Source organism: Xyrauchen texanus, chromosome 34 (genome assembly GCF_025860055.1).
Source record: "Xyrauchen texanus isolate HMW12.3.18 chromosome 34, RBS_HiC_50CHRs, whole genome shotgun sequence".
In the NCBI taxonomy this organism is placed as follows: domain Eukaryota; kingdom Metazoa; phylum Chordata; class Actinopteri; order Cypriniformes; family Catostomidae; genus Xyrauchen; species Xyrauchen texanus.
In genome coordinates this window covers 16,912,109-16,927,407 of record NC_068309.1, presented here as the reverse complement: position 1 = coordinate 16,927,407, position 15,299 = coordinate 16,912,109, and the positions used below count along the sequence as shown (strand labels likewise).

The window sequence follows — 15,299 nt, the reverse complement described above, 5'->3', positions numbered from 1 at the left end:
CAATTTTTGAGTAAACATTGTATCTTATAGCTTTTTTGTTCTACTTTCTATGTGTGTCTGTAATCTGTTTCGCCTCAGGTTCTGGTTGGCAGACTGTCCACGAACGGCGGAGGCTGTGACCTTTGCCAACCTGCTGTACCATGAGCTGATGTCAGTGCCATACATGGCCAAATTTGTGGTATTTGCAAAGATGAACGATGCCAGAGAGGGCCGTCTGCGCTGTTACTGCATGACTGACGACAAAATAGACAAAACCCTCGAGTTGCACGAGAACTTCACAGAGGTGGCACGTAGCAGGGATATAGAGGTAATGGGAAGCGAGGAGGAAGGGGCAGTAGGAGTCTTTTAGAAACCTGTTTGGAAACAGACCATTATTTATGCAATTCCATTTGGTATTACAACATTTCACCTTTAAAGGCAACGTGAAACGGCATTTGTACCTAATTTAAATTCTTTAAAGTGACCTGCGGTTTAAGTGTTTTTCATATTTTATTTCAGCAGTTGTAAAAGGCTGCATACATAATGAAATGCATATTATGCACCTGCATACTACATGCGTGTTTGTATAATAGATTTATAATAAAGTTGACTGTGCATTTAAGGTGTACTTAGCAATTTCTTTAGTCATTACTCTGGTGAAAGCATTACATTTTTTCCTCATAAAGAAATTATTTGTCATTTTTAAATATACATGTAAAATCATAACCACTCACATGAGATGAGGACTCCAGTCATATCAATTACCTTATGAAAGCTGTTTTATTCTACATGGAGAGGGTCTCCTCAAGGGGGCTGCCTAGTTAGAATCACATGACCAGCTGAATACTACTCGCTAAATCTCAGTAACCACCCTTTTATTGGACATGTTCACTAATGGATTAAAGTAATCATAGCTAGGTGTCAGTTTAAGTCCAAAATGCACAAACATAAAAGTTACTGAGTGCGCCTTCTTCATCTCTGACTCATTCTGACTCATTGTTCTTTCCTCCCACAGGTGATGGAGGGGATGCCACTGCACTTAGAATGTTCCGGAAACCTGGTGCCAGTGAGAAAAGCCACCCAGCAGCCTCGTAGCTTCAGTTTCCAGGCCTTCAGAGACAACCGGCTACCAGTCTCTGTTAAGGTCTGTCCATCTGTCTTTCTTTATTAACCTGTCTGTCTGTATGTGTGTCTGATAAAAATGTAGGCTGAAAAGTACATGGCTACTTCCTCTGTCTCAATAATTTGTCTTATCAGTCAACCTACACTTGTTTGTATATATTGTTCTGTGTGTTCTTGTGTGTGAGGGTGTGTGTGTGTGTGTGTGTGTGTGTGTGTGTGTGTGTGTGTGTGTGTGTGTGTTTGTTCACATTCTTAAAATGATAGTTCACCCAAAAATGACTATTCTGTCATTATGTCATTCTAAACCAATGTGACATTCTTTTTTAATTGGAAAATAAATGGAGAAATTTTGAAGAATGTACTGGTCACTCGTGAATGACTTGTTCTTTTGAGTTAAATCTTTTAAATGAATCAGATTATTATTCACAAACAGCATATTGCAACTTCTTGAGTCATATGGACTCTTTTAATGGTGCTTTTTTGTCTTTTTTGAAGCTTGAAAGCTCCAGTCCTCATTCTTTGTAATTCCACATAAAAGAGTGACGACTAGTACATTCTTCAAAACTTCTCCCTTTGTGTTCCATGGAAGAAATAAAGTCATACAGGTTTGGAACTTGATGATAAGTAATTGAAGACAGTATTTTCATTTTGTGGTTAATTAACCCTTTAATCACTTTGTCACTTTGACCATCCTGTCAGCTTATTGTACGTCCTTCTTAATATATTCAGTGTATATAATTTTCAGTCCACATGTCCCCCTAGTGCTGTCTTTCTCACTCCCTTAATTTTTGTGTCTTCATATCTCTCTGTCATTGTGGCTTACACTCTGCACCTCTTTCTGTGATTGGTCAGTCTCAGACGAGCTTCTGTGTGTTGTATTTTGGCCTCTGTGGTGTAGTGTCTCACCTTGTAAATATGGTTTAGTCTCATGAGCATGCCCTTAACTCTTTCACCCTCTAGCCTGCTCGCCAGTCTTTCTGCCTGCCTGTCTGTATGTCTGTCTCACTGTCTCTCTCTCTCTCTCTCACGGTCACTCTCTTACTGTCTGATCTCACAGACGCCCAGGTAAAAGTAAAGGTAAATCCCACTCTCTCGCCTGCCTTTGGACTGCCTCCATCCCCTCCCCAACCCTGTATGAGTCCCAGCTGTGCAGCTGCTTTGTCTAAAAGTCTTTAATCTTTGTCTTTCTCTACCTCTCTCTCACCCTTTATTCATCTTCACTTTTTGTTCTGACTTGACCCTTCATCTCATGTTCACCCCTGTCTTTCATCCTCCTTTCTCTCTGTTCTCTTCTCTCCATCTGTTTCTCCCTCCCTCTCATTTCCCCTGGCTCATCAGGTGAGAGATGGCAATAAGGAAGCCACTGGGTTCCTGTCCTTCCTGCGCAAATCCACCAAATACGAGGACGTGCAGCATGTGCTGTGTAACCTCAACATCACCATGCCGGCCTGTGTCAAGGTGCTTTACTGTGTAGTTTTACTGTAGTTGTGAGTAGTGTGTAGCTTGATAAGCTACAGTTTAATGTACACTGTTGTACCTTCAAGTTATTTTTACATATAACTTAAATTACTGTATGAAAGACAAAACTGCCATACTACTGTGTGTACTCCCAATTTGTTTACTCTTAGGTGGGGGGTAGTGACGAACGTCGGAGAACATTGACACCTCTCGCCCTTAGGGAGAGGTACAGCACCCTGAATGAGTCTGGCCTAGGTAAGACATAGTGGCACCATGACAATGTCCTCAAGAGGAGGGGGGCTTTTGAATGCTGTGCCCAAATCCTTGCTTCTAAACCTGCCCACTCTCTCATGCATGGCTCTGACTGGGCATTGGATGCTGAGCACCGCCCTCTATAGGGTGATGCTGGGATTGCGCTCAAAGGGCCACCATTAACAAGCAGTTTTGAGAAGTGGGGTGCCCCTGATATCCACTGAGCGAATTAGCAGTAATAAACGCATGGTGCTGGTTTGAATCCAGTATAAATACTATTGGCATGGCAACTCCAGCTTTGAGAATGAGTTTTGAGGAAAGGACTGCAAAAAATGTGCCTGTTTAGAAATGTCGACGCTGGTAAGACGATGTAAAGAGGGTCTAGGAGGTTTGAGGTTGCTTAGCCGTCCAGAATTCGTCACAATCTTCATTGTACTTGAAGCAGATGAAGCCAACTAATGTATGTAAAGTGCAGATTTTGGCCAGTTTTAGGTAAGTGTTGATCAATGTTACAGTTTCAGGTTTTGTTTAGTTCTAGTATGTCTGGTTTTCAGATAAATCAAATACAATTTAGTGAAGTTTATAATTAAAACAATAATGGGGTAAGAACAACTGATTAATTCAAAGTTTAGGGATTTTTTTTTTTTTTTTTTTTACTGGCAAATAAGACAAAAATGCTTTTTTGTTTTGTTTTTTGAAAGCAGTCATTACTAATATTGTTCATGTAACTGTTATCCAATTCTCCATGTGTATTTTATACGGTAAACTTTTGTTTTAAAAAATATATATTATTATTATTATTATTTTTTTTTAATTAAAGTTGCCATATAGCAGCTTTAATATGTCCACTTCATTGATTTCATATAAAGCACTCAATGAAAATTACGGAGGCCTTTCAAGCAGAGGATATTTCTATTAAAGTTACAGTGATTCACTGCAGCTAAGGCTGATGTGAGAAACATTATGCAAAAAAATTTATTGAACATAATCATTACTTAAATACTCAGTTGTTTATCTGCGACAAAAATGACTTCAGCTAACCCCAAGTACTGTATATGTTGACATTGTAATTTAATGTGTTTCTGCATTGGGAGCTGCTGTGGAAATGGTTTAATTTGTCTTTGATTCAGCCACAGTAAATGCCATGGAGAGAACCGAGCTTAAGATCGCATTCATATCAGAACAGCTTGGACTGAGCTGGACTGGTAAGAGCTTTGCCCTGAAAAATCTTTTTATTACCTATTTTACTCATGGTTCAGTTATTTTCACCTCACATGGAACAAGTTATTTTGTCTGTTTTCATTTGTAGAGCTGGCAAGGGAGCTGCAGTTTAGCATGGATGACATAAACCGGATCAGAGTAGAGAACCCAAACTCCCTTCTGGACCAGAGTTCAGCTCTGCTCAACCTTTGGGTCAGTAGAGAAGGAAAGAAGGCCAAGAGTGAGTATCTTTAATGAAAGTTCTACTCTCTGTGGTGTTTCACGTTATCCTGCTGAAAAACGGCATTGCTGGTCACCAGCTAATAGTATGTTTTGTTTACAGCTTACAACATTGAAGCTGTACAACATACAGCCTTCAGTATGTTGTTTCATGGAATGCTGGTGTCCCCACCAGGCTTTTAAACTAGCTTAATTAGAAAGACAATGCTGGTCATCCAGCTTCACCAATTCATGGCTATGCTGCTCCACCAGCTAGACCAGCACAAAATCAGTGCTACCCAGAATAAACCAGACTAGACCAGCTTGGGATTTGCATGCTGGTTAAGCTGTTTGTTTCATCTGGGTCAACAGGGTTGAGACATCAGGTTTCTTTTGAGATGAAAGACCTCCACGAAAACATACTTGTTCTTCACTTCCACAACTTTGTAACATCACACGGATGAACATATGACCAAAATATGATATGACCAACATCCACTTTTGACAGTCCATGTTTACACATCAATGGGTGATCATAAACTTTACATGCCCTGTCACAGTGAGGTTATAAGGAGAAAGCAGGATAGATGATTCAATCCTAATCACCAGAAAAACTAAGAATTAGAGTAAAAGAGGGAAAAAAAGGGAAAGATTGTCAAAACTTGTGCTTTTACTCGCTGTGTGTTTCACCTTCCACTCTGCATATCCATCTGAAGGAACCCACTGTTAGAAACAAGCAGCTTAAGCTGATAATTTCAGTCTGATTTTAACTGTTTGTTTGGTGCAAAAGATTATTTTATGGATCTGTTCATGATGTACAGCAGAATTTACAATGAGGCTGTTATGGAAGGATGGGGCAGTTAAAATCATTTTTGACATTTTGTGAAGGCGCAGCAGCCAAAACTCATGGCATGAAAACGAAAATATGACACTACAAAAAATAAAAACCTTTTACTAACATTATTAGTGCATCTTGGAGAAAAATACCTTTAAATGTTTTCATTTACCAAAAATAATTTATAGGTATTTCTAGTTCTTTTGTTTTATTTTTATTTTTTTTATTTTGCTGACACGAAGTCCAGAATCAGTTTTAGAGTTTTTTTTTATTCATTTTTAAAAATATTTAACTTGGGAAATTACAAATATTTTTAACCTGGATTTCGCCATGAAATTAATAATAGAAGCTGGCATGGTGTTAAAAAAAGCTACCAAACAAACCAATTTCACAACTGTTCCCCTGTCTCTGAATGCAACATAACACTTCCTCTTTCATCATATTTTATTCAGTGGAGAGCTTGCATGGAGCTTTAAAGAACATTGATCGGTCAGACATTATGAAGTCTTTGGAAGCCCAGGCTCCTCAGGCAGTTCCTGGGGTGGTGGAGGAAGGAGCCTGCAGACTGGCTGATTGCGACTCCAGCCTGCTTTCCCCTAGTGTCATCAACGGTAAGAACCGACTGCAACTTGCACTGATCTTATAATCCTCTGAACTTATCAACTGCTACATCTTTGAACTGACATTAGGCATCAAGTAATCCAAAGCTTGTTGGAAATGTTGGAAATTGCATGAGTTGGCTACTAATTGCATATCAGCTCTAGTCTTCCAAAACGCAGAGCATGAAATCTGGGATGAAAGAACGTCTATGACAGGAATGTAATGAGACCTACTTTTCCCCCTCTATTTTTCCTTTTTTTTTATCAGGCATGTCATGGCAATGCCACCATTTTCACTCAGTAGGACCATTATTGAACAAATATGAGAGTTGATCTTCGCCAATATAACTTTCTTAAGTAGCGATGTGCAACACTACATTTCCCTTTCAAGTTGATCCCTTCCACGTTGTGCCAGTAGCTGAAGCTGTGGGAACTCCTACTGGGGCGTTGACTTTGAAACCCTATACCATTATGCCAATTTGATTAGCTGGTGACTCTTGGCACTCCACTCTTTGCTTGTGTGTTTTTGGGCATATAAGCCGGAGTCCAGCGCCACATCATCAACATTTTCCTCTTTCAGGGCGGTGTAGACATCTCTCGTCCTATGGAACCGTAAACCAATGCTTCAATGTTCTAATCTGCACTCGGTCAGATAATTTTCTTCTTAGGAATAATGTTGTCAAGAGACCAAGTTGTCGGTACCGATTCCAGCTAAGCTTCACAGTTCTCAATACCAATTTCGATACCATAGCAAAAAATATGCTAATATGGTAATTTGCTATTGAATACACTCCTTTAGCCTATTTAAAGTTACATTTCAATGTAAATATTAAATTAAAAGTGTTTTTATGTAGGTCCTACTGAAAGCTGTTTTATTTTTCCCATATTCTTTTTTTATTTTAATTCCATGTTTTAAAGGTGAATTCAATAATCCTCATCCAAATGGTGTCTAATCAAATTCTTAAAACTTTTTACATAAAAAATAAAACTAATTTTCAACACAATTTTACTGAGTAAAATAGCACTCTTGTTTGTAATACATTGCTTTATTATTATTATTATTATCATCATTATTATTATTTGTTATTATTATTAATATTACTACAATGAGTATTACATGTTACTATACAGTATTCTGTTTCAATTTCTTCAATTTCAGGCATCTAGCTTTACTTATTTTGATTGATAAACAGTTCCCTACATGGCACGGTGCGATCGTAATAGTGCAAATGCTGTGATTTTACTATATTCATATATAGTTGTGGCAGGGTGGAGGGCGGGGCCGGGTCGTGATCCTACACACCCGGTCCCGTATTAGGCTAATCAAGCCTTCGAGAGGGATAAAGGTCGACTGCAGAGGGTCGTGCGGGAGAGAGAGATCGTTTACGGACATGTCCGTCATATGTGTGTTTGTCCTTTGTTTGAGTTTTATATTAAACTATTATTTATATTGAAAAGCCGGTTCTCGCCTCCTCCTTTCCATTGACTGCTTTACAATAGTCTACGTGTGCTTCACATTTGATTAGTGCACTGTTTTTTTCATACAACGTGAATGATTCTCAATGTCAGTGGAGTTCCACTTATTGTACGAGTGGTCTGCTTCACACATTCATTTAAAGCTCGAATGCAGACTAAGATTGCAGCATTTCGCTGTTTAATAATCACACTAGGACATAAGATAATTTTAAATAGATTAATTGTGCATTTTGGTGCATAAGGAGTATCAGAGCACATGCTCAAATAAGCGTGTGAGGATATAAAAGCAGCCTTGTGTCAGTCTGACAGCACGCTGTGACCGAAGTCGGTGCTCAGTTCTACCGGTACTGCACAAACACTGATATCGTGACGTCTTTTTTATTTTAGTACCGACTTGGTACCGAAGTGTCTGTACTTTTGAGAAAACTACTTAGGAATGAAACTCGACAAGGTAACCATATCAACACACATGACTGATGAATGGTTCAAGCCAGGGAGAACCCTACCATTGCATCAGTTTCAACAAGTGCTTTAATGGCTGCTGCAGCAACCGTCACCCCGCTAGGCTTACCACAGAACAGACCTCTCCAGTGCTTGCACAAATCGCGGGTCCCTCATCACGTTTTGGCAGCATGGTCACTTTCGCCTCCTAGTGACATACCATTCCTGGAGGTGGTGGAGATGTTGGACGCTCAATTCCTTTGAGGGCGGATCTGCTCTCTTAAGTTTGTGGCATGATCTTGCATCCTCAGCCTGAGATGTGGAGACTTCATGGATGGCACTTGACATTGTGTCTGAAACAATAGGGCTGTCTCAAACGGTGCTAGGTACATTTCTACCGGCCAGGGCCTCAACAAGGTTGCTGTATGCCTAAAAAAATTCTGATTGGGGTTCCTCCTAGGGTGTAGACCCAATGCATTGCGTTGTTCACATGATACTCTGATATCTGCAAGAGCGTTTGAATGCAGGACTCACTCTATCCATTCACAAAAATACACGTTACTGCCATAGCGACAACTTATGACCTCTGAGGGCTTGTCTGTAGGCAAACAGCCTCTGGTCAGCACATTTTAGTGTGGTGCAAGACGCTAAGACCCTTTTGGCCCTTTACCATCCTGGTTTGGATTAATGGGCTAATGGATTCCCTGTTTAAACCACTAAAGGCTGTAAGCTTACGCATACTCTCTATTTGAAGAGTTTGCTGCTATTCGGTTTGGCAACAGGCAAACGTGTTAGGGACATTCAGACCTTTTCTGATAGCAACTCCTGTTTAGAGTTCATACCAGGCATACAGTTGACCCATGGGTGTCAAGGCTCATTCCACCTGGAGTTTGGCCTCCTCAGAAGTGTCTTTGTGTTGGGTGTTAGGTAAAAATCTGGGGTCTCTCTAATCCAACAGGTGTGATTGAGAGTATGCAAGCAATGTTTCAACCTCCTGTTGGCTAGTGTCATTGTATCAAAGCCATTGGCAGGGTGCTTGACCATCCTTCTTCCCTACTTCCTACTAAGTGAGAAGATCTGTTAAGAAATTGGACAACTACCCGGTATGGCTTGTGCCTCTGTCTTGGTATCGAGCTGTATGGTTTATTTTTCTCTCCACGTTCCTTCCTATTTTTCAATTTGAAAGTGTGGTTATAGCAATGCCTTTTTACTATCCTATTGGCTAGTTGGCATTGCCCTATGAGAATCATGGCATTATGGTGTACTGCTCCCACAGCATCAGCTACTGACACAGCATCAACGTGACCTACTTGAAAGAGAACATTTCGGCTACTGTTGTAACACTGGTTCCCTGAAAGGAAGGAACGAGATGCTGCGAAGCTGTGCCGCACTACTGATTGTTTGCTGTTAAAGGACAGATAGATGCACTCTCCTCCTTTCATTCAGGCAATTCTGATGGTGTGAGCACCAAGAGTCACTAGCCAGACAAATTGGCTCGATTGTGCATGGTTTCAATGTCACCGCCCCTAGGAGGAACTCCCACAGTGACAGCTACTGATGCAGTGTCTCATTCCCTCCTTTCAGGGAACCAAGGTTACAACAGTATCCAAAACCTGGGTTGCCTGAACTAGTCGACTAATTGGTCTTAAGGAAACCCTGATCAAATCAGGCTAGTTTCATATTCACATGAACGGATGCATTTCCTAGGGTGCAGAATGGAAAGTTTTCGAGATGCAGATTTTCAATTTTGGAAAAATTTATATTTGACATACAGTCATAAAAAAACCAAAGCTTATTGCTGGATTTTCAAAAAATAGCACGGACATGATGCAACAGCCAAAGATGTCTATCTGCATGAGTATTCTATAGCGGCGGTTAAAGTTAAAGATGTGACTTCTCTGAAATGGTGTTGCCATCCAGCTGAACAAGAACACACTATCCCATTTACATAAAGCATCACCGATAAAAAAATCTAAACAAAAAAGATGTTTAAGAAAAATCTTGATGAACTAGACAGCCTCTGTTTTTTTTTTTGCAACTAATTGACTTGTCGACCATTGTGACATATCCGTAATAATGATACAGAATTTTTTTTTAATATGTATTTGGGTACCGGGGTGTGTGTTTTTATATATGACCATGAGGAGAAGAGAGGAGCATTCAGGCTCGAATGGATGAGTACTACAAGGGAAGACTTTCCCTCTCAAATTACATTGAGCTTCCATACTTGTGTCTGCTTCGCTCTCTCTCTCTTTTCCTCCCTATCTCTTTCTCAAACATGTCATCTGCAGCCCAGCCGCCCTACTCTTCCTCCTCACAGCTCTCGTCTTCGACCTCTGACCTCATAATGACCTCCTCTGGGCCTCCTCTTTTCCTCTCATTCTAGTTTTTTATTTGTTTGTTTTGATCTCTTGTTCCCATTGTGTGGGAGCTGTGCTGTGTCTGTATGCATGTGCATGCTGCTTGACGTGCTCTATTTTTGTCTTTTCTGGAGAAAAAAAAATTTATTGTGAGGCTTTAAATAAAAAGAGGTCTTCATTTTTGTTGTTCTATAACAAACTTGTGTACGCATGGCATGCTTTTAAGGTATGAATTTCTTCTTGTGTATATTTCACTAATTGTTTTCCTGAGTGATGCTTTAACTCCTGAATTTCAGTAACTTCAGTTACTCTTCTCATCTTTGATGAACATATTGATGTTGTTCCTTTAAGCCCTGCTGTTCTCTTGGCAACAGTTTACATAATGTTTTGGAAAATGGATCTGTAACCCTATCATGGTGCAGAAGCATTTTTAGAGCGTTATGTGTCAACTGATATATTGCTGTTGGTGTTTATCCATGGCGTGTGTATGTGTGTTGGTGACACCATTTGAAACCGCAGGGCTTTGTGTTGTTTATGATGTAATGGGCTGTATTCACAAAGTAAAACTTGAAGCTGTTAGGGACATCCAGTGACTAAACCCCTAAATATATCCCATCAAAGTCTTCGTAGAGGTTTAATTTAGTGTTGTGAAGTGTGGCAGAAAATTAGTCACAAACAAAATAGATTTGCAAAAATAATGTCTATTTTGAGACATTTCTGCCAAACACTCCACCTTCTTTCATTGGTTTTGACAAACAGATAGTCCTGTCCCAAATTCATGCCATTATTTGAGCAAATGTTGCCTTGTCAGGGTGGTTGGGATGCTCAAACAGAACAATGTTTTGAAACCGCAACAGAGCTACAGTGTAACTGTTTTCAGAGAAATCAATCTACAAATGGCTTATTTAAAGTTGTCTTTGCATATTTAGCAGAGATAGGATAAAGTATTTCTTGTATTTTAACATTGACAAAATTTACACTTCAACTTTATGCAGAAAATAAAAATATTCAGAATTATAATTAGAACATACAGAAAGTCTTTACACTTGTGAATGCAGTCCTAATGTGTGTGTGTGTGTGTGTGCATATGAAGAAGAAACATTTAATCCCCCTGTCAGTCCATATAATCTAATCAAATCACTCAGAACAATGTGTGATTTCAAGATGTTCTGGGCCCATCATTTTGTGTTGTGTGAAATATTGTGATTTGTGCTGTATTATGTTATGTGCTGTGTATTGGACAGTTTGAGTGGGATTGTTACATTTATTTGCACATGTGTATTTATTGTTGTGTGTTATTAGATGTGTGTCTTCATTTGTGTCTTTTTTTTACATAACAATCAAAAAAGTAATAGTTACGTGCATTCCAGTAAATCCTTTTCAGCACATTTGAACACATTTGCCCCATGTTGTGTTGTTTTTGTTGAGTATTTGTATTTGTGTGACAGTAGATATTTTGTTCCTCACTATGTGCACTGTGTGTGTCGGACTCACATGTGTGTATTCTCATTACTGGGGGGCACAGCGAAGGTCTCCACTAATTCATTTTCATGTTTCTTCTTTTCATTATCTTACCATAACCATTCATTCATTCATTCATCCATCCATCTATTTATCCACCTACATTTGCACTAGCTAAAATATCTGCTAAAATGGTGCCATTTGTTTGATAAATAAATTAACCATTTAATGTACAGTTTCAATTTGCATACATAAATAAAACTAAGTTTAAACTCTTTTAATGTTTTTAAGGAAACTTGCCTTCTTGCAGAGAAATGTAAAATAGAACAGTTCAATTGTCTTCAGAGGATTGGATATGAAAAGTAATTGGGTGTGAAACATAAAAACAAGTAAAAAAAAACACTTGAAATACTTCATTTTAAAAATATTACATGTTAGTATAATGAAAGACTATATTTTACTCATGTAAGGACGTTAACAGGGACAGTGTAATTTAAGGTGTGAACAATCCTTGTTAATGGTTTATCCCCTGAGGAGAGCAGGTATAATGATTTTGATTTTGTTTTGTTTTGGACCATACAGAGGCTATACAAATCCCGTATTTATTATTTTGTGTCATTATTTAATATTAGCTGATTCCCAGTTAATTAAACTAACTAAAGCACATGTGAATGCTGCAGTTTTAGTCACCTCTTTTATTTTCTGAATATGTATAATAATATATTGTATATTGCTGTCAGAATGAAATAGTTGGCCAAAAACATGCATGCAATTAGACGCATGGTATATAAAAAACAAATAAGTTAAATACAGTGGCATGCAAAAGTTGCTGTGAATAGCTAAGCGAGCAAAAGATGGTCTGATTTCCAAAAGGCTTAAAGTTAAAGATGACACATTTCTTCAATATTTTATGAAATGTAACTTTTTTTATATTCATCTTTTACAGTTTCAAAATAACAAAAAAGGAAAAGGGCCCGAAGCAAAAGTTTGGGCACCCTGCATGGTCAGTACTTAGTAATAGAGGTCAACCGATATAGGATTTTGGCGATACCGATAATTAAGTTGGGAAGATAAGTTAACCGGCTGATAGTTTTAAAATTGACACTGAATGAAAAAACAACATTTAAAGTAGGGATGCACCAATACCACTTTTTATCTTCTGATTCTGATACTGGAAATCTCAGTATCAATACCGATCCCAATCCTATACCAGTGTTGTTTTTTTGCATAATCAGTTTAGAATATCTTTACATTATTGTGTGGAACTAATTGGGATATATATATATATATATATATATATATATATATATATATATATATATATATATATATATATATATATATATAGATATATAGATATTAGTAGAAAAGAAACATTCAGATTCAGATACTTTTTTATTTTTTTAATTTAGTTGTAAGACATCAGTCCACATTTCATTCACACATTGTCGTGGAATATCACGATGAATCTCTCTAAGTTGTAAGAAAACTCTCAAGAGTCTTGAGTTCCAGATGCCAAAGTTGTAGTTTATTGAACACCAACAAACATGAGACCGGCCAGCTGTCCGTTCTGACTGTCTTAGTCCAAAACCTCCTCTTCTATACAGTTTGTTATCTGGCATTACCTCATTTCTGTGCCCCTTTGTTATTTTTGTAACCAATGGATACTATTTGCCACCATTATCTCACAGAGCCTTTTGATATCATTTTACTGGTAGAAACTTGGCTTTAGTCTATCTTCAAGGTCCTTAGTCTCATTATTTTGTTACAGCTGGGTGCTCTTTGTGGCCTCTGCAGCATCAACACTTTTAGTAACCTCATATGCTCTCTCCTGGGTCACACAAAGGCCAGGAAACTCATATAAGTATTTTGATATATAAGAAACATACTAGAATATTGAAAAATATACTATATATTCCCACCTCTGAGACTTAAAAAAGTCTCACTCTATTTCCCTCAAACCAGAGTGCAGTCACACAAGCTAGCCTGTCCCATTTCATCATGTAGCCAAAGTAGGCCACTCAGTCCACTATCCAATGCCATTTTTATGGGGCTGCACTCTGCAGAACTTGGGACCAAACCTCTCCATCCACACTTAACTAGGAAGGAGTAAAAGATCCCAGTCCTATAGCTAGCACTGTGCCTGGGGGTGGGTGACAAAAATCAACTAATTTGTAATAAGCATGTGCATGCAAATGTGAAGCCTTGCGTGATGTAGAGTACAATTGATTATCCATTGAGTAGAAGATATATATATATATGCTTTAACAAAACACTATTAAAAGTAACATAGTAATATTTATCCTTCATTGCCAGAGGAACTCACAGACAATTCCGGTAGCCTGGAGTGCTATCTGGTGGTGTGTTGGAGCAGACAGCGGGTTTTTAAACCACCAGTTGAGTCTATTTGCTCTTGCAGCCAAGCACTGAGGTGCTCGTCAGCTCCTGTCTTCAAATATAGCTCTTATATGTCTTCTCTTGGCAATAACTTCACATATACATTATATGGAACCATAATCATCAAAAATGCTACTTCTATTTGGTTAGATACAGTGTACTAAAGATATACTTCACCAATAAGTAATAAGTAATTGGTTACATTGATAATAGGGAATATGTCAAAAATAACAAACAAAACACCCTCTAACTCCTTTCTTGAGATGCTACATATTTTGTTATGTAAAATGAAAGTACAATAGTCTTGCTGTCTCCCTTACTATCAAAAACATGAGAAAAGTGTTCAAAAATAAAATTCCCCTTACATTGTTATTTTCTTGATTGCTTCTCAGTAAATCTCATCAAGTTCATCCAATCCTGGCCCAATGGTATATTGTCTGGTTGCTACACTTGTTTGCGTTGTCATCATTGATACGGCTACCATTTGCTTAGCCTCCGTTCTAGTCATAATTGATCTCAGAATGGGTATAATACAACATAACAATAATGCAAATAAGGTCAGTCCCATAACTACTATTATACCTATTTTCATTAGCCCCAACTTCCATGAACCAAAAAGATCATCAAACCATTGCCCAAACCGCTGATCTCTCCCTACATTAGATTTAACTTCCTTTCTCAGGTCATGCAGTTTCCTCATCGCCTGGGTAAAAGTTCCGTCTGGGGATGTATTATTTGGTATGCATGTATATACAGCAATCTAAACCTAATCACATTATTATTAAAAAAAACATTTCATCATCTAAATGCCATATTACTGCACAATTGCCCTTAAATTGTCCTACATTCGTTTTTCCTTTAGTTTTGTTAAAGCATTCATACTCCAGTTGACGAATTATTTTATATGAAATGTGGCTTTCTTTTTCTCATTATCCACACGTACGTCTAATTTTCTGCCTTGATCTCCCCACCCTATCATCTTATACTATTTATCATATTCCGGATGACCCAAGAATGCCAAACATTCTGCTGGGCAGAACACTGTTCTCCCTGTTTTACCACAATTTTTTGGCATAATACTCAGCGCAATGCTTATAATCATACTGATTTGGGACTACTACAAATGTTTTCAATGGAGTGGGTGAGCACATTACACAGTTTGTCATTTTTGCTTGCTTAGCTGTATATCTGGCCCATTTATACCAGTCATTTTGATTTGCATATTGTAATAGTTCCTCTGTTCCTGCTGACTCTATGGGTTCCATATCATTTTCTAAATTTATTGGCTTTTTCAGTCTTTGGGTGATTATTTTGACAGGTGTCTTTTGAGGCGGATTCTTCGGTTTGTTCTGCTTAGCCAAATTGCTTATCCAGATTCTTTGCTTTTCGCGTTCACCTTTGTTTAGTGATCCAGGCGTTCGCTTCTTTTTGATTTCTCGTGCTATGTTATCTAGTCTCTGCTTATTAGGGGGAATAATATTGAAGGTCTGAGATGTCAAT

At 38.3% G+C, this 15,299-nt stretch overlaps 1 protein-coding gene across 1 annotated transcript in view; it reads left to right on the top strand.

Moving 5' to 3' along the window:
* The window catches only part of ank1b (ankyrin 1, erythrocytic b), a 157,275-nt gene that overhangs the window by 114,724 nt on the left and 27,252 nt on the right, over nt 1-15,299 (top strand). The window contains exons 32-38 of the mRNA XM_052103869.1: nt 79-307; nt 995-1,123; nt 2,440-2,559; nt 2,730-2,814; nt 3,942-4,016; nt 4,121-4,252; nt 5,518-5,676. Coding sequence (XP_051959829.1) covers nt 79-307; nt 995-1,123; nt 2,440-2,559; nt 2,730-2,814; nt 3,942-4,016; nt 4,121-4,252; nt 5,518-5,676 — 929 coding nt within the window. The remainder of the gene's footprint in view (nt 1-78; nt 308-994; nt 1,124-2,439; nt 2,560-2,729; nt 2,815-3,941; nt 4,017-4,120; nt 4,253-5,517; nt 5,677-15,299) is intronic.